Consider the following 19,994-nt stretch of genomic DNA (forward strand, 5'->3'; position numbering starts at 1 on the left):
CAATTAAGCTCTTGGTTAAAGTTTAATTTCTAATTGGTTTTGTAAACGATTAAAGCAAACGTTTAGTCTAGCTAGTAGAATATCTATATTTGGTTTAATGAGGTGTTTTAGACGTTAAGAAAAAACTGCTAACAACTTGCGTTTGAAGTAAAAAAAAAAAAAAAAAAAAGGCTTATAATATTTAATACAATATTCTACTATATGCATTTTGCGCCAATACTTTATGCTTAAACATTTCATTTTTAGTTAACCTTTAATTTAACTTTTTAGCTGACCTTTTAGTCAACGTACTTAACAGGGGATTTTGCTCTGCATAATTACGTGATATCTTATACCAAGTTCTCTTTCTAACGCAAATGAAGCAATCCTACCCTTACAAAGGACCTCAAGCTGAGAGGCTAAGAGGGTGACACACTCGAGCCATTGCACTTTAAGGGTCCTATTGTCATTCTATGAAGAGGTCAAATCAATATGTACTCAAATTTAAATGATCCATCGGTCAACAACACCTATCTAAACGCCTACAAGCCACGATGAACCTGTACGCGGTCGTACGCGGGTTTAAAAAAGAGAGAGAGAGGGAGGAAGACCAATAGTCAAATCTTCAACACGTATAAAGAAGCATGATTTTAGTGGCGGCGTTTTATCAGTAATTCAGCTTTAGTATGAATAGTTACACTCCGAGAGTTCAAGAGAGAAAAGGTAGATGATGCCTAGAAAAGTTGCATCGCCTACCTCCAGCTTCGTGCATCATGCAGCAGGCTATCAGCAACACGACGGACCGAACAAGCTTGCGCTGGCATCGCTGTGGTCCCCGTTTAACCGCGACCCGCGTTTGACACATTCCGCCTTCTAATGACATGTCTTACATCCACTGGAAATATATATATATATATATATATATATATATATATATATATATAATTTTTTTCTTTTCAGGCTAAAACGGACTCGAGAAAAGGCAGCGGGCTTCGGAAAGTCTTTTCGCCGTCCCCGTGGGTCGCGCACGTTCTCCGCGCGCGCGCGAGACTTTTGTACGCCGTTCTAAACCGGAGGATCCCCTGCGCGCGATCTCGCCCCCTTTTCACTCTCTCCTGCTCGTTTGACTGCCCCCCCCCCCCCCCCCCCCCCCGCCTTCTCCACTCTCACAAAACCCAAGTCTCACACACTTCTGCCGCTCAGCCCCCCATGCACAGGCCATGCGTTCTTGACAAGTGTTTGTGTCGCCACCTGCTGCTGGAGCTCGACGTGTTCGATTTTGTTTTTTTGTTTCGTCGTTAATATCATTTGGACTTCATAATTTAATGGGTGAAATATAAGTGCGCAATTACAGCCGGTAACCGTATACCTCCTGCCGTGCACACTGTGTCAGTCTGCCTTTTTCCTCGCTGGGTGGTTTCGGATCAGAATGAGAACGCTGCTGATTGAGTATTATTTGGGTGGTGAGCTGTTCTCAGTACAGGAGGCACTGACTGCAGCAGTCCGAGTATATCATGCCCAGCAGTACGAAGGAATTTTTGCACGTCACTGGCTCTGCTGTGCTTAGAAAATATCCAGCAACTAAAATACATCTATTTATAAATTTAAAGCACTTTAGGCAGAACACATTTCAAATAGGGCATATATGGTTATTACGGATTCTAAGGTCAGGTAGCTACAAGCAGTATATTCTAATGTGGTGTATTGGAATAATACTACAGTATCATTTTACATACATTATATACAATATCATATTATATACATTTTGTATATGGTACAAACTCAATAACTAAACAATTACAAACAGGAAGAACATAAATATATTGTAAAGGTAATTTTCCACAAATGTATCATCTCCATTTTTAATGTCATTTTTAATCTAACAAAAACATGGATAATATGTTCTAATTGCAATAGAAATATAATTACAGCTTTTAAATTAGACTGCAAATATTAAAAGTAGAAAAAAACAGGACCATTCTTTAAATTGAATTTGAATTATTCTTATTTGAGGCAGATGTTCTGTATGAAATTATCCAGTTCAAGATTTATGTGATAGAAAATAAACACATGTTATTATCTGACAAGTGAGGAAAATCACTCTCTCATCATTCAAGGATGTAATTGCAAGTTTCATTGTAGTATTAGGTTTATTTCTCTTTAGGTTTGATCAGTTGATTGCTAGTAGGTGAAGAGGAGTGTCATTATCTTTCATTTGTTAGCATATGGACAGAAGTAAAACTTTAAAAATGTTTGCTTTGTCATTTAGGTTAACGTATTGCTGGCAACACCTTAGTTTAATTTTGGACTGATTATTAGCTTCAAATTAAATTTGAAAATAACAGCAGAAAGGTTCAACTAAAACTGTTATCTTTTGCAGAATCTGTAGTGAGTGGAGAATACATACAAACAATGGATGAGTGACCTTTCTAAGGCAAAACACACACAAGAAAGGAAAGAGCACTAACCCTAAAGAACTTTCATTTATTCACTTATTCCTTTCCTTAGAAAAGAATACATGATCAACACTTGTGAATTGATGGGAAAAAATGCTGAAGTATATGACCATAGAAAATGTCAGGTGGTCTGAGCTACCACACCTGCATATCTTTACATTCCACCAGTTTGAGTACCTTGCTAAAATAAACGAAACCTTGGAAACTTCCCCACAGCAGATTTATGTGTATTTAAAGATAAAGACATCTTCATATTCGTGATAGCCAGCACACTCCCCTGCTTCCACTTTAAACAGTACAGGACCATGGGGACTGGCAGAGAATGGTAGCAATTTTACAAGCTTGGGGTCTTGCATCCTGCCCTGTTTCTGTTCATTTGTGTCATGTCGACAGCAGAGGAGAGGCGTCCAAGGCTTAGCCTTTTGAAGTGATGGGCTGCGCTGGCTCCGTGAACCCAAAGTTCATCTCTCATTTCCTCTACCCCGTCAGCTCTTGGACACATGCTAACGTTAGCCAGCGATCAAAGCCAGGCCTCATGATGTGCCCCAGCAGCTCCTAATGTGATATCACATGAAGGAAGGCATTACAGGAGCAGCTGGGTGTGTTGCTGGGCGAGAGGGAGCTCGGTGCACATGTGTGCTGTAGTGGCGGTTGGTGAGCTATAAGCAGAGGAAACCGAGCACACCCGGAAGTGTTAGCGAATTAATTAGTGGATAAATTAGTGCACGTCGAAGCTATAGTTATAGCGGGAAACTGGGTGCCACCAAGAATCTATAATAGAAGCTTTTGAGAATAGAAGGATGAGTTTTCATTTATTTTTTTATGAAGGAATGTTAAACAATAGGAGAGACAGAGACAGAGAAACAGAGAGGCAGATGTGTGTTGCTGTTATTTCAGTGATAATCGTTTTAAAATAACCAGACATTGTGAATAAAGTCACTTCAGATTTATATATGATTTAGAATTTATACTTTAGTTTTTCGAGCATTCAGGCCTGATTGAAACAGAAAAGAATCCACCTTTTTTTCAGGCTGATTGCATCTAATATTAAACATTTGGAAGCTATTATCTGCCAGGCAAGTATTCACAACATGAGGCTATTTTTTCTTTATTTTTCTTTCTGATGTCTATCTCTTTTACTTTCCCAGAGCCAAATACGATGATTGAAGTTCCAATCATGCACAGAACTCACATAATTGCAATGAGCAGGGAGGCTGAGTCCCATGCAGGCTTCTTTGAAGAGCCATCCCTCTTTGACCACACACCTCCACACTTCACCTAGCCCAGCTTGCTGCAGAAGAATGGAACCTTCTGTTCTGGACCACTGATGCTAGTTTCAAGATCTACCGGTTTTCCAGGGTTTATATTTAAAAGAACAGAGCTACTGAAGGAATTACAAACGAGGTACCGAGTCTTCTGCAAGTTAATGAAACAGAGTTGAATACTGCAGGAACCTCTGACTCAAAGTTGCTCACACATTTGTCGTTTGACTACAGTAGCATGGATTCTGACTACATTTTGCAATACGCTTGAAATTCAAGCATAAACGTTTTGCACATGTCATTTCTGTCACCAAATTCAAGAACAGGCTGGCGACCACTGATGGTGCATAGAAGGCGTTTATGTGTGCACAAGATATTGGTGTTATCCAGGGTTTTGTCCTTTTGCTATAAACTGGAATACTAAGACGCTAACCTTGAAAATGAGCAGTGACAGAGTTGTGCCATTTATTGTACATACATGTGAGAGAGTAGTTGAGCAGGAGAAGGAGAGCTGTTTTTAGTCTTGGGTGGTCCCTTTCGAAGGTTAGTCAGTCGGTAAGCCTCTAATAACAGTTGTGTTTAAAATGGACAGTGGACCACGTTTGATCATGCAAAAGAGCAGGTCAGAACTACCAATGAATGAGGCAATAGCCATTAAGAAAATGGGCTAAGCTGTCACGTCTGGTAAGTGTAAATGGGCTTGTGCACGGGACAGGGTCTCAGTGAAAAAAGAAGAAAAGTGCAGACCGGGGAGCTCACAGTAGGATCATGTTCGTGGATTTATTTTGCCTGGCTTAAATATGTGATAGCCCAGCTTGATCAGATTTGATCTTTGCTCACATGACCATTGCTTTTTTTTTGTCTTGGCACATTCGATACAAAGCTAAGTTACAGAAATTATACAATAATAGCAAAACATGCAGTGTTGTGATATACTCATGGTTTCTTTCTTCCGCCCTGGACTCTGAGCTACTTTATTAATATTTATAATGCCAAATGTATTTGTCTGCACAAAGTTTCTTTATAGATCACATTCATTAAAACTACTGTATCACCATTCTTTTATTTGTGTCTGAGTGTGAAGAGGGACTTCAGTTGAATATTTGAAATTAGGAAACTCAACTGAAATTTACATTAAATTTTATGTTAAAATCTCAAGTGTTCTGATCTTACATTATTTAAAAAATAGTGAGTGCTAAAATGGCAGATAGAAATCCTAAGCTTTCAGCTGTACTTCATATGTTCATGTGTTATATATGATCCTATATAGTATATAATCCTTTCTCTGGGATCACAGATTTAGAATGTATGTGCTTAGATTTATAGAGGACACAGTATGCAGGTTCATATTTGTCTATGTTTAAAGCCCCTGTCAGGAACTACTGAAATCCATTCCGCTGAAATCCATCCTAAACTCTGGTTTTTGTGGCTAGCAGCCAAAATGTTTTGCCTAGCAGCAAATCTTTGTGAAGAGAATCTTTATTAGCTTGGTTTGATTTATTATTAGAATGTTATTATTAGAATGACTTTAATTACAAAATCAAGTAAATGTCTGTGGCTCGGTGTGAAAATGTTACTCCAAAAAACTAGCCTTTTATTTTCATTCATGCTGAACTTCAAGAGATAAGCGCACAAACACGTCACAGCCAAAGAGGTCAAAGAGGCCCCAAAGTCTGGCTGTACTTTTGAGAATTAGATGATAACAGTGCCAGATGTTTTAAATTGGTAACTGGCAAGTCAGGTAATGCATCAAACCTAATGAAACATATGATTATATACTAGCCTGAGAATGACCTGAGTACAGAACAGCATGGTGCATTCTGTAGCTATTGCTATTTACAATGTACCGCTCACGTAATGCTATACACTTGTGGTTTGGTAAAGACGTATTTTGAATTGTACTAGTCATTCTTATTGTTTTTAGATGTTTTGACGACCATTGGAATGTCAAAAGCCTGTTACATGTCAAGATTTTGCTTTTGTTGGTCTTGTATATTATGAAATCTCCACATTCACCAGAAACAGTCTGTGCAGAGAATTTGCACTTCTAGAAACAAGAAATCATAGTGCAAATCTAACCCAAAAAATCTCCCCAATGTTCACATATCAATGTCCGACTAACATTGCCGTCTTCCTAGCAAAAGAAAAGGAATAAACTACAAAACACGAGTCCTATGACCAAAAGTACCACCGTTCTTCCCATTACCTGATGTAATAATGGGCAATCAAAATAAAGCCTGCAAACGATTAGCATCTGAGCGGTGGAACACTTTATGTGTCAAACTGTGTTGGGGTAGTGAGCCTGAACAATGCAGAGTCCTATGAAGAAGAAAATGTCCCACTCTTAGTCTACCCCAAATACAGCCAAAACCTGCTCCCTTTAATGGGCACCTCAATAGGTAACCATTTACAGGCATCAGACTCCAGGTATTTCTAAAGATGAGGTCATCATTTCCATGGAATAAATGTGTGATGGCATGATTGGGCAGGTACTGGCATGACCGCTGAAGACAAAAAGGTTAATTCTTTGTGGGGAAAAATGCATTTGTTTTCTTTAAGAGAAAAAAAGCAAGTCAGATTAATGGTTAGTCATCAGAACTAAATATTACCCTGGGCTTTAATTACATTTAATCTTATGACAATTTCAAGATGAAATTAATTTTGTAAGGAGCAGGAAGAGGAAGATTCCAGTGTTTTTGTTTAGTCTTTGACATTCTTCAAGGCTTCTTCCTGAAGCACATATCTGGTTCCCCTGGTTGTGGTTTCTGAAAAACCATCAAAGTTGGTCTGCAAAGAGGATTATGGTTAAAGTCTTTTAAAACTGACCCACTTTGAAAGGTACCCAAACTGTTTGTTGATTTGTGGATTCTTTTTTTAACAGTATGTTTTAGTATGCAAGCTTCCTAGTGGCATCTCATTCCACCACTATAATCACATCCACGAACTGACCTGAGATGGGATTCCGTGAAGTCAACATTCCTGTGGTGGCTAGTAGCATATTCACAGTCACTTTAACTAAGGATTTTTCCATAATCCAAGAATAATATAAATTGACAATTACACAGTGTATATTTCAGTATGAGAAAGCCATTTATTTATTTATTTATCTAATTTGTTTATTTTTTGATTAAAGGAAATTTTTACGTGGTGTAGATAAATTGCAGAATTCGATATACGTATATGTATGCATTTCTTTCATTAAGAGGACTGACATTAAAACATAAGGATTACAATGTACAGTGGCATGGCAATCATACTAGTCATGTTTTGCAGCAATTTCTAGGCCAGTCCTTTACTTAATGGCTTCCACTTGTTTTTTTTTCACCAAATATTCATCAGACTTTCAACTAGTGGCTGGTGTCCTATAAGAATGCTATTTGCAAAGCTCAGCACTCTGTGCAAACACTCATGTGTAGCAAGTGAAGTTTACAGCTCTCTAATCTCCCTCATAGCTCATCCTAAGACTGGGGACATCTAGAGTCTTAAAATGTTTAAGATAGCGACAGTACTGTGTCAGCTTGTAATATGTTTCCCTGGTACAAATGAACCAGGTTGAAGAAAATATGAGAAAATGACTTGGGTAGGAAAATAATAAAGTATGAGTTAAAACACCTCCCTTAGTATTTCCCAGACATTCCTCAGAGATACTTAAAATATTCCAGTCCATGTTTTTGGAATTTGGAAAATGACAACTGCCAACTGCTATTACTGAAATATATTCCTCATACTATACCACTTTGAACATGAAGCTGAGTGTTGCAAAAAAGCCCAACACATTAATTATTAACTAGCCACCGTTAACAAACTCACTGGAGAAACAATTCAGAGAATAAAAAAAAAACAAGGTTTCTCCAAACATTTAACAGACAGTGTAGGCCTACATGTATAATAAACATCCATTTAGGAGGTGCTATTGTTATTCCTATGTACAATTATCCACTGAGAAAACAACACTGTTTCAGTGTATAGATATTTGATTGTTAAAAAAACAAAAAACAAACAAACAAACAAAAAAAACACACCCCAGAAGGAAAAAAGGTATAGCAGGTGGCTTTAATAGGGACCTTCCACTATTTTCAAACATCTATACACCAACACAAGCTGCATATTACTCTGGTCTAATGACTTCATGAATAGAGACATGAACAGACTTTCTATTGAATCTGTGGAGCACACCAAAGGTGAAATGAGATATACCGGGGACTCATGGAACAAACGTGCTGGCAGTGGCCACGGTGTATGGGGCCAGCATCTAAGAACAGAGCAAGACTCTGAGAGAACAGAAGGGAGAGCTAGACACGTGTGCTGAGTGAGGGCTCGGAGCTCATTATGTGATCACAGTAGGGCCATTGCGTCCTGTCTTCTCCTGAAGCTGCGAGATCCTCAGGGCAATGTCTACCAAAGGAGCCAACATGACCTAATGACAAGAGTCACATGTTATGAAATACAGTTTCAAGCACAACACTTGCAAACCAAATGTTCTGAATGAGCTGCAGTAATCATCTTTGTTAGTTTATGGCCCTTCTCTTTGCCTGCTCCATCTGGCACTGCTCTGCATTGGTCCCGACACTACAAACAGTAACTCAGGCTTACAAAGGAACTGAGCCATCTTCCGGGCCCAGCAAAACCCAAACAAAGCCAGAGCCTGTTGCGCTTGCTCTGTTTAAACTGACTGCTTCTGAAACTGATTTGTTCTGACAGCTTGATTGTCCTCCGTTCAGCTAAATCAGATTAAATTCTCATCAAAAGAATATTTCCACAGAGACTATACCCTTGCTTGCTGGGTGTGCTAGCAGAACATGGCATTAGCTAGCCCCTACAGCTGTGGGCTTGCCGACACTCAGAGGCCATGCCCATCTCTGTTCAAGACAAACATCAGTTTGCCCTTCCCACAGTGACGGATGAGTTTGAACTGATTCCCAGGGTATGTTTCCAAAGCTTAAACCTTGTTATAGTGGTAAACATATGATCAGAGGGTTGAAATTCAGTCTAACATGGTGGGTAGTTCTGCTTTAAAATCTTTCACAGTAACCCTACAGCTGTCGTGATGAAACATGGCATATATACATATCTATAGCAAGTAATTAACAATCCATCCATATGACGCCTGAAAACAATACCTGTTAAAGCTTCAGTTAGGAATCGCATTGACAACAGACAAAATACATTTTTGAATACACCCGTTAGCTCTGTTTTCACTGTTGTCTGCCACTGTCTCGTGTCAAATGTAGCATCATGTCCTCTAGAAACTTTATTTTAGTCCAACACGACTGGCGACAAGGAAGGAAAAGCTGACAATGAAAAGGTTTAAATATACACCCAATAAAGCATATAATAGGTATAGTATCGATAAGCCATTCTCTCTCAGTGTACTCAGAGTTAACCCAGGGATTACCACAGTGTTTTGCCACAACTGTAATGCCTGAGGGCTTACCTGTGGATCCTGATAGATCTTCTGAGGGTCATTCTCAAAGCTGTCTATGTATAGTCTGATGGTTGCACCAGCACTGCCTGTCCCACTAAGACGAAAGATGATACGGGAACCATCGCTAAAGATGATCCGCAGTCCCTGGAAAACAGGAAATGGGCGATGGCAATGACAGACCCACATGGCTTTGCGAAACATGACTCCTGGAGATACAGATAACGCAGATATTTTCAGGTAAAGACAGTTCTGCTACATTACCTTAAAGTTTTTGAAACACAAATACAGCAATGGGCATTTGTTTTAGAACACTACAATAACCTATATCAGCATGCAGCAGGAAAACTGATTGTTTTTCCATGTTCTCCAGCGTCACACAGTGCTGTGCGCAGGAACGCCAGCCTGAGAAGTCACATACTTTCAGAAAGTTCATTCTTCATAGCATGTCCATTCTTCTGTGCAGTATAAATTTCACAGGGCATGAATATGCTAGTTTCAGAATAACACAGATGTTTTAACCCTGACAAGCTCACCTGTCCCTTTGAGACACTACCGTCCACTGGGTCTGTATACTCAAAGTTATCAGCCTTCTCCACCTTATACGTCTTGTCCCCAGAGGAGAACGTCTGCCCAATGAAGGCTTTATCAAACATGATCTGTTGCAGGTCCGCAATCATCTTATTGGCCGCATCCGAGTCGACCTCCTCATAGTCATACCTGTAACGGAGTCAAAAACCAGCACTAAAAATCAAGGCTGTACTCAGTGCTGCTGGAAAATTATCAGTACAGTTAATTGCAAACAGTCATGAAAGTCATAAAAATAAGCATCAATAACATCAATAAATCTATTTAAAATAACAGTAAAAAAGTATATCTATGGCAGAATCTCCAAGGCCCTTACAACTCAACCACCAGAGGGCAGTGCAAATACAGGACTGAATTTTCCCCCTTAAAAAACAGACACAAACACAACTGATGATTCTAGACTTCTAGACTCAATCTAACTCATATCTATACCACTAAATTAACTTTAAGCCATCAGTCACCTCGTGAAGAAGTTCCTGCCAAACTTCTGCCAGTGTTCTTTCATGACGTCTTCCACACTCTGTTTACGGCTGGCCAGAATCGACAGCCAGGCAAGCACGGCCCATAGGCCGTCTTTCTCCCTGATATGATCAGAGCCTAGCAAACCAAAAGAACCTCACAATTAGTTTCCATCACTGTCCACTTAAGGGCAAAAACTCAACTTACCATTAACCCCTATCGACTCAAGGCACATATTTGCAATAGGCGTACATCACATTTTATATATCACTACATACATAATAGTCTATGCCATATAATAAAAATAACATCATGTATAAGGGATTAGCATATAGAGTTGCTGGCCCACTCACCAGTGCCAAAGCTCTCCTCTCCGCACAGAGACAGTTTGCCCGCATCCATAAGGTTACCAAAGAACTTCCAGCCTGTGGGCGTTTCATACAGCTGCATCTTCAAAGCTTTGGCCACACTGTCAAACATGCATGTACTGTACTTGATATATAGAAATCATGCAAGTCTCAATAAAGGATAGCTAGGATAAAAAATTTTTTTTCCACAGACATGATATGTATATATATGCCCTGTTCCCGATTTCCCCCATTAGAGTCACAGCCACGCGCCCAGGAAGCGACTACAATGAATGACACAATGATGCAGACGGATCTTACTTGTCCAGGGCACCACTGGTAGGCATACTTCGTGCTAGCCCTTTAACACCAGTCTTCTGGAAGTATGGGATGCAGGTGATGTTGGCACCAATTACAGCTACAGAGTCGGAAGGATTTACGAAGAATCCGTGCTTACCCAGGATCATATTCCGATCCTAGAACAAAAAAAGAAGAGCAATCATGAGGGCCCCAGCTACAAAGCTAGCAGCACTTTCTACTAAAAAAAAAAAAGCGCATTCTGAATGTGCAATAGTACCGCGTGCTGGATTGTCTGATAAATGTAGAGTGACGTGATAAATGTAGAGAGATTTTTGATACTGTCATACTCATAAAATAAAACAGCATTCTATAGTCATGAGAAATAACATATGCTTTTCTGAGTGTCTTCTACACAGTCAATAGTCCCAGGACACTGACAAACTGCATGTGTAATTAAAAAAAGAAAAGAAAAAAGCTTTTGGGTGCATTCACATCATACAAGATGTCTGTTCTCTTTTTCAATGGGACAAAAGAGAAAACATTATTATACAGCATTGCATTTTAGTTATAGTTTACTTATTGTTTACATCCACATCGTTACCAAAGAACTAGTTATGGGCAAATGTTGTGGTCATGTGGCCAGAAGTTAGTAGGTCCCATATCAAATAACATGTGAATGATATCAGACAATACAGAACACTAATGATTAAATGTCATTCTTAATTTCTGTTTTCTTCAATGAATGCAGTAAAGGTTTATAAGGTAAATATGAATACATCTTTTTTTCACAGTTATGGCCCTTACGCACTTGAAACCTCTGCCATGTTAAAGCAGACCTCAGAGCCTTGAGAAAGTGAGTATAACTCAATAGTGGTTGGAATAAAGAACAATAGAAATATAAGAAAGCCGAATCAAACCAAACAGGCCGAGTGTGTATGCACCCTGAGACAAGTTAGAGAGCCTGTTAACATCAACTAGCAGTGATTTAAAATAATTTGATAATGAACTAATGTTTGTTTCATTAACTACTATGTCACAAATCTTAAACAGACTGATTTTTTAATTGTTTAGTTTAATGAGACTAAAAACTAAATATGATTTTTTAATTAGTTTTTTTTGTATCCCTTGAAAAAGTCTTCAAGTATTATATTATTATTTTTGGCAAAATGCAGACTTAATCATAATATGCCAATGGTATATAATGTGTATCCATTCAGTTATGGAGCAAATATGAAATGGGAAAATATAGGTTCACCAGTTATCTTTAACTGGATGTGAGGTCACATGCCTTTAGGAATTACTCATCCACTGAATAGTAAACATGGATGTTACAAGTAATGGAAGCATTTTAAGATAAACTGTAGCCTAAATTACAGCCCATTTCACTCCCATTATACATCAAACATTTCGGTATATCAAAAATCTGCAGTTAAAGTGCAGTAATGACATCGGTCTCAGGGAATCATACTTAAGGACAAAGTTATTTTTATGAAATTCTGTAAAACTGCTGAAGCCTTCTTTCACCATGGACCTCTCCATATGTGTAGTTTCATTCAGGATTACAATTAAATAAGTTATAAAGATCTAAAATGGGACTGAGAATTTTGATTCCAGTCATGCATGCTCTTTTTTTACAACAAGGTCATCTGAATTTGGATTAACAAAAACATCTTAAACAGAAATGAGAAATGCATGGATACGTACACCATCACCATCAAAAGCTGCTCCAAAGTCATATTCACCTCCCTTCATAGTGCTGACCAGGTCAGCAGCATAGGTCAGATTAGGGTCAGGGTGGTGACCCCCGAAGTCCTCAGAGGGGACACAGTTAACCGCAGAGTTGGCAGGGGAACCCAACTCGTCACACACAATCTTCTTCACATAAGGGCCTACCACTGTGAGAGAATTTGTTAAAGCAAGTTAAAACATTTTGTTATTGAGTTAAGACAATCATACCAGCAATCATCATTTCATTTCACCCATTACCCAGCATCCTACTCAGATCTTACCTACAATCATGACTGAGAGAAAGGCGCTACTGACTAAACTACGGGAAATTCTTAAACAGTGTTTTAAAGGAATATTACGATGTTTTTCTCAAAAAAAAAGTTGTGTGTTAATGTCTTCCATGGCCTTCTTGTGAAATGTGCGCTTCTAAGACATGACAGGGCAAGAACATGACCACCCATAAGGTTCTACCAGGCACAGAACGGGAGAGCAAAAATTGCTTTTACAAACACTAATACTGCTAATGTTGCAACACAATATTCTGCAAAAACTGAGCTATTATTTTAACCTCATGGTAGAACCTGATAAAGAAGAGAACACATGTAATCTCAAACCTCATCATGGACCATTTTGCGGTATTAAGGGATTTTTAAAATGTTGTGGGTATTGACGTTACCACTGTTCCAACAGACTTTCCAGTGCAGTTAAACACGTGAAATATTGTGCTCAGAATACTAGTTTTTCAAGCTAATAGGTGTAAACAGAATTTATAGATTTTATATATCATCAGGGAATATGTTAAAATACTTGAAGATGCAGTTCCCCAGATCAGTCTGGATAGCACGTCTTGTACAAACACGCCTTTTAATGACATTTCATCTGCAGGTTATTGTGTGAATTATGAACAATTTTATAATGCTTTTAGGCTTTCATTTATGTTGAAATAATAATGTGTAATGTTGAACCTGAAATTGGACAGCACTCTATACCCTGTGCATGCCTGTGGGAGATACATTTTGTGCCATTTTGTTTATTTCACTCACTTTAGAAGCATACATTTCAGATGCATAAAAAATACTTTAATACAAGGTGAATCTGTCAATCTACCAAGGATAGCATATGGACCCATGTAATATTCAAATGGAATTTCAGAGCTGTATTTTAAAACTCCTTCTTAACGGAAAGCTGTGGAAATCTTCTAAAGAACGATGTTTTCATTTAGTCAGCAGGCTCCAGACAGAGAGCATGGGGGAGGGACCTAAGGTACACTGACTGCATTCATACCTGGAGCTATTGGGCAATATGAGAGGTCAACAGCTAGTTTTGATTTCCAGAAGGTTCTGCACTGGGCTACATGATTTGGATATGACATGATGCTGGAAAGAGGAAGGACCACTGCAGACGAGTCATTTCTGATGTAACATTCTAGAGTTAATGGTGCATGCTGGCACATTATCAGTGTCATTACGTATCACACAGTAGAAAGGCGCTGCTAGGTAATAGAATAGCTTACTTCAGACTTGAGTGCTCACCTCCGTGCATTGCATCCAACCGTACACTAATGTGATTAGGTCCAGAGAGCAACTCCTTCAGAGCAGCAAAGTCAAAGATGTCTCTGAGCATCTCTGCATATGACTCCACTGAGTCCACAATCTCAACTACAGTAAATCAAAGGGACAGTAATAAAGCAATAATATGCAAAGGATATAATAACCACTGTCCTGACAAACAGCATGTGAGTGGAGAAATAGTATCTGAGACTGCACCTGTAAAAGGCTTGAAAGTGTCCACCTCAAAGGTCTGTTTACCAATGGCGCACAAATCCACTTTGAGCTCTGGGCAGATGTGGTATTCTTGGATGCTTTTGCTGATCTGAAAGATTTTATCAGTGATGCCTTCTGGTGCAGGTCCTGGAGATAACAAATATTAGAATTTGCCATCACATACTTGCTTACACACTCACAGTTGTGTCATAAGGTAAGAATCTTAGACTCTGGAGTGCACTGTGGATGTTAGAGGGAGAAACACAATGGCATTCGGTCCCTCAAGGACATGTTAACTGCCCTTAAACATGAGAACTGCCTTGTCCTAACCAGATTTATAGACCATCCAGGCATGTGCTACTTCCACAGTGCAACAGTCTGCCACTGGAACTTGACTTCAGGAGACCTAGTGATGCCATGTGCTATGGTAGCAGAGTTCCATCAGACTCTGACTTCATTCTAAATGCATGGGAAGGATTGCAAAGCCATTGTTATAAACACTGCTAACCTTGCTCAAACATTCTACCATTGCTCTCTGCTTTTAAGGAAGTGGAATGCAATAATGGATAGAACAGGGCCATCAGTGCTAGTAAAGCACTGCCCTGCTTAGTGATGCTGTGCAACTGCAAGCTACAGCCAAAACTGGGAGGAAACTGAATAAAATGAAATAAAACAAATAAATGTTTCTAAAATACTAAGGGCACATATGCAACTAAAAAGTGTCAATACATTATATTATTTTATGCTTTAAGAAGGATGGATGTTAAAAATCAGAACATTAAAAAAAAAAATCATTCCCACTCTTTTACCTCCATTGGAGATGTTATACTTGATGCCAAAGTCTCCACTGGGACCACCAGGGTTGTGGCTGGCTGTCAGAATGATCCCACCGATGGCTTTGATTTTGCGTATTACACAGGACACTGCGGGCGTAGACATGATCCCATTCTGACCAATGACTAGCCTGCCAATCTGAGACCAGAGTTCAGAAATCGACACTTTCATACATGACCCCCAACACAAGTCATCCCAGTACATTATATGTCATTGAGCATCTTTTCAATCTCCCTTCAGTCCGATATATCCAGTATGCATTGCCACGGAGTCAGATGCATGATTTGTATTCCCCTGAGCTCAGCTAGGGGTTGTAGGCCTCTTGGGCTTTTGTGTTGAAAGTAGCCAAATCCAAAGATGTGCGTGTTTAAAATTACAATGAGCGAATTCAAGATTAATCCTATCCTTAACACCCAGGCTTACCACTCTTGCGTTTTAAGGGTATTTCTGTTTTGCGAGCTCTTTCCCAGCTACATTTGGTGCACCCCAGCCGATTTTGGTTTTGACACATGCTATAAATGGATTACATAAAATCAATAAAACATGAGACGTAATGAACTGAAATGCATCCATCGTCGGCAGAAGACACAGCAGCAGAGCCCGTCCGTGCAAGAGACTCTTCTAACCCGAACCGATGTCTGCATGTGTACCTATAGCTGACATCGACGCAATCAAGCAGATATCTAGAAACATGAGAGAGTGGCAATTTTCTCATATATCAAGGCACCAAATGTCAAAGGTGTCTCTTGCTGTAGCAACCGCTCCGTAAGGCTCACTAAAAGAGCAGAGGTCATTTGGTGCAACGGTGCCCAGTAAGTTAGCGAGCCCTGTGTCGCCATCGCACCCAGAAAAAAAAAATAATACACAACCTGTCTCAGACTGGGAAGAACACCGTACGCAAGAAGGGCAGAAGCCGCGACATACTGCATTTAATAACCGTTACTACAACGTAGACAACCTATAATGTTAGCTAGCTAACCGAGCTTCCGTAGCAATGCAGTTAGCATTCACGCTACATGCAAACGCTGAGGCGAATGATTTCTCAGCAAATAGCCCACCACAAAATCAACGATATCGCTCTGCAGTCACTAACCCCGTTGGCCGCAGCGATCTGGACGATCAGCTGAATGGCATCTTTCATGAAAAAGCGGCCGTCTCCCCCCACTACGAGCGTGCCCTCTTGCCTCTGAGAGGGGTCGACAGCAGAAATGATACTTTGGATGAAATTCTCCGCGTAATGTTGATTTCGCTGGAACACGGTCACCCTTTTCCGCAGGCCACTGGTTCCAGGCTTTTGGTCGGTATAGGCGCTGGTCTTGACAACAGTAATTTTCACCATTTTGCCGCTGGAGTTGGCCTGTGCAGTCTGGGTGCCTATCGGGATGAAGGGCACGTAGCCTTCCTGCATGCATACACTCATTCCCACCCATGCAGCCACACCCCCTAGGACATTTAAAGGCAATGTACACCACTTGCGGGGTTGCACAGGATACAGCGGTTCTTATTATTGTATGATTTTGTTGGAATTGTGTTTTATGTTTAAATTAGACTGCTCATTTGCCAATCGAGAATGGCTACTGTAATTTGACATGCAAATTAGGTGAAACGCAATTTATGACCAACACTTGTGGGTGAAATTACAAATATGTATTAAAAAAATAGCTTATTCAGAAACTGCTAATTAAAAGAGTTAACCAATTGTTTGAAGTGTTGACTGTTGTGCTTTAAAATAGTTTCAAGTCAGTCTGATGAAGGTTAGTGTTGGGAAAGACGGGGTTCAAGTGAGAGTGCAGTGGGACTGTTGCATTTAGTTTAACCTGAACTTCCCTCAAAGGAAACAGTTCATCATGATGCAATATTTGCCTATTCTCATGATGCTGCAGTTTTCTTTCACAAATATAGGTGAAAAGCCAAGCAACTGCAGCCAGCGTTGATCAAATACTGATGCTAAGGAATGTTTCAAGGATCCGTGTGATAGCGAGCACAAAGTCGTGACAACAGAGCGAAGTTTGTGCTTGACTTGTGTTGTAGGGAACTGGAAGGCTGGGACATTAATAAATTGCTATGTGGCATTTAACTGGTCTACAGTTACAGTAGAGAAAGTCAAAGTGCAGGGCTCGGCCAGGGGGTATAAATAGAAAGTCAACCCTGCATATAGCATAAAGACCAAGGACGAATAGGCTTTAGACCTGTGTGTGTAGCACACTGGAATGTGTGTGACAACCAGGCTGCTTGTAGATGACTAACAGGACTTTGTTAAAGCGATACCAAAATCTTTTGTCTTTCACTTAAAAAAGGAAGAAAATAATAAGTGACACTATATTCCATTCTGCATAAGACTCTGTGTTTAAAGCTCTTGTTACTTACCATTAACTGTTACTTCTACAGAAAACATTCTTCAGTTGCTCATGTAGATATTGCTCAGTTCTCTGATGTGCACAGTGGTGTGTGGTTTATTTAAAATTGTATAGAATGCTCTTAATTGTTCATAAAAATGGTTTCTTGAATAGTACAGCTAATTACACTTATACCAAATAATAACCTGATGTAAATACTCTTAATTTGAAATTATTATTATCTGTGTGCTCTTTATACAAAGCAAACCAAAAGCCACGAACACTATGGTTCCTTAATTCTGAAAGATGCCAAGTGGGAATATGTGCATTTAAAAGTTTGGTTCCTTAATTCTGAAAGATGCCAAGTGGGAATATGTGCATTTAAAAGTTTGAACTGGCATTGAAATAAGAGTGAAAAGTTGCTGTTTTTGAACATATTTTGGGATAAAAAATAATAAAAAAAAAGAAATTAGACAAAATATAAATAATTTAAATCTGGAATGTGTAATCCCAATCATTGTATATCTTACACAATACACGAGAAAGAACAGTATTAACTCCTTCAAATGCACAGTCTGATTTGAGTAAATAATTACGGAGTCTTAGATCCTTTGCAAATATCATAGGAAACTTTACAACACTTCTCTCATCCAATTCATTTCCGTTGAAAGCCATCACCTCAAAGGTGTCTCCCAGCGCCACCCTATGGCACATGAGAGTGCAGCAGATCACATTTCAACACTAATCAAAACTTTCCTAATAGACATTCTTTTTTATTGTTGTCATTTCAACAGTGTAAATTTGTTACTAACTATCCTGGTTGAACAGAGCTTTCGTAAAATTAACACTAATAAATATATCAATAAATGAATTTGGAAGTTCTCACATAAATGATACTTGCGACCTAATGCAACATTTTCAAAGACCTGAAATGAATTGTAGAAAGAACAATGAAAATTAAATGAAGATTGTTGTCTAAACCCATCCTGGCTAGTTTGCAAGCTGTTATTAACCTAAACGTTTCTGCACCTTAAGCCTTCAGTTAACCTTCAGTTTCTCAGGTACTGATTAAATCTTTTCGTGGACAACAGTGAACTCAAAAGTTATTCGCTACTGAAAATCTGTTTATTCTAAAAACCGACCCAATAACATCCAGTTGCTCTGGTAAGAATTTCTACACCTGAGACGAACATGATAGATTGATTCAAGAGATAGACAACTTGAAGACAACCGCAAGATGGTGCTGTTGTCACATATTGGCTCAAACAAAAGCAATTCAGGCATTGCTAGGTCCTTGTTTTCTAAACGCACCAGAGGGGAGAGTATTATAATTTAAAGGTTTCTAAAATGTAATTAAAAATCGGTTTCATGATATGGAGCCTGAACAAAGTCAGGCATTCTAGATACACAATTCCATAAATGTCTCTTTAAATTATAGAGTATTTTTCTTTTAATAGCTGTTGTTTAAAAGTCCACCAGAATTGGAACTGCAAATAAACTGTAAATCACAAAGAAGTAATCAAAAACTCAGAACAACAGCCTGTTTTCTGACCCATCTGAGAGTCATTTTAGGAAATAAATAGCCCTGAGGTGTTGAAGAAAGATTTTAATGTATTAAAATGGTTTAACACATATTTTAGAGAGAGCTAAACATGTGTGCCTGGAATGACACTTTTTTAACAAAAGCAATTTTCTCACAATATTTATGTTGAGCTGTGAAGTGTGTAAAGTCTCAAACCATAACACTTGGGTGGTTTGTCCACCCCGAATCAAAATGAAGAAAAGTGCCCGAGGCGTGTGTCCACTTGAAAAGACCCCTGATGTAATGCCTCATGGAGATGGGTCACTCTGCTGAACTAATACACTGCCCTGTCACCAGGGTTGAAACCCTTTAATTTACCGGCCTGCACATGCCTGCTCACACACGCGCGCTTGCACACACAAACACAAAAAACCCATAAAAACACCCAACACACCCCTGCTAACTCTCCGATCCCTTTTCCCAATTATCAGGCCTAAGGCAGAGGTAATATTGCTAGCTGGAAGCAAAGGTCCTAGAAGTCTCAGCAGCAATCACAAGGCTCTCATTCCTCATCCCTGTGCATCTAGCGTTTTCCAGCCTCTGTGCTTTGACCAGTCTGGCTGTTATTTTTCTACCTGAGGTCAAAGTCATAAAAGAGTGCAAACAAAGGGAGGGAGATCAGTCGCACAAGTGCAACGTAGGAAGTTTGTTATCTCTAGTGCACCAACACTGTTTGGAGCCTCAGTCCTATTCGTAACCTTACACGGAAACACCTTGGAGTGATGATCCTTCATCTCTCAAAGATAATAAAGGGTGTCTGTCTAACTCCTTCTTCCTCTTTTGTAACTAACTTATGGGGAAAACTGTTGTCAATTTACATTTTTCATTCATCTCCTGCGGGTAGTTATATTCACCTTTGTACAAAATACTGCAATGTAATGCACTTGCATCAGAAAGCAAAATAAATACCTTTGGGTAAAGAGACTATGTGTTTAATA

The 19,994-nt window shown here is 39.3% G+C and overlaps 1 protein-coding gene across 1 annotated transcript; it reads right to left on the minus strand.

Moving 5' to 3' along the window:
• Positions 1–6,874: 6,874 nt before the first annotated feature.
• Positions 6,875–16,552, minus strand: pgm1 (phosphoglucomutase 1). The gene is made up of 11 exons (XM_027030439.2): positions 16,232–16,552; positions 15,114–15,276; positions 14,308–14,451; positions 14,074–14,199; positions 12,518–12,708; positions 10,835–10,989; positions 10,520–10,635; positions 10,169–10,304; positions 9,656–9,839; positions 9,132–9,266; positions 6,875–8,114 (listed from the first exon to the last, which is right to left on the minus strand). The coding sequence occupies exons 1-11, from the start codon at positions 16,544–16,546 to the stop codon at positions 8,025–8,027; spliced, it is 1,755 nt and encodes a 584-aa protein (XP_026886240.2). The 5' UTR covers positions 16,547–16,552; the 3' UTR covers positions 6,875–8,024.
• Between the last annotated feature and the right edge of the window lie 3,442 nt (positions 16,553–19,994).

Source organism: Electrophorus electricus, chromosome 3 (genome assembly GCF_013358815.1).
Source record: "Electrophorus electricus isolate fEleEle1 chromosome 3, fEleEle1.pri, whole genome shotgun sequence".
NCBI lineage: Eukaryota > Metazoa > Chordata > Actinopteri > Gymnotiformes > Gymnotidae > Electrophorus > Electrophorus electricus.

Coding starts and splice junctions, on each gene's coding strand:
- pgm1 (XM_027030439.2), bottom strand. CDS start 16,546: ATGCAGGAAGGCTACGTGCCCTTCATCCCGATAGGCACCCAGACTGCA. Junction 15,277..16,231: donor AGATCGCTGCGGCCAACGGG/GTTAGTGACTGC, acceptor CTCTGGTCTCAG/ATTGGCAGGCTAGTCATTGG. Junction 14,452..15,113: donor GTATAACATCTCCAATGGAG/GTAAAAGAGTGG, acceptor TGTTATCTCCAG/GACCTGCACCAGAAGGCATC.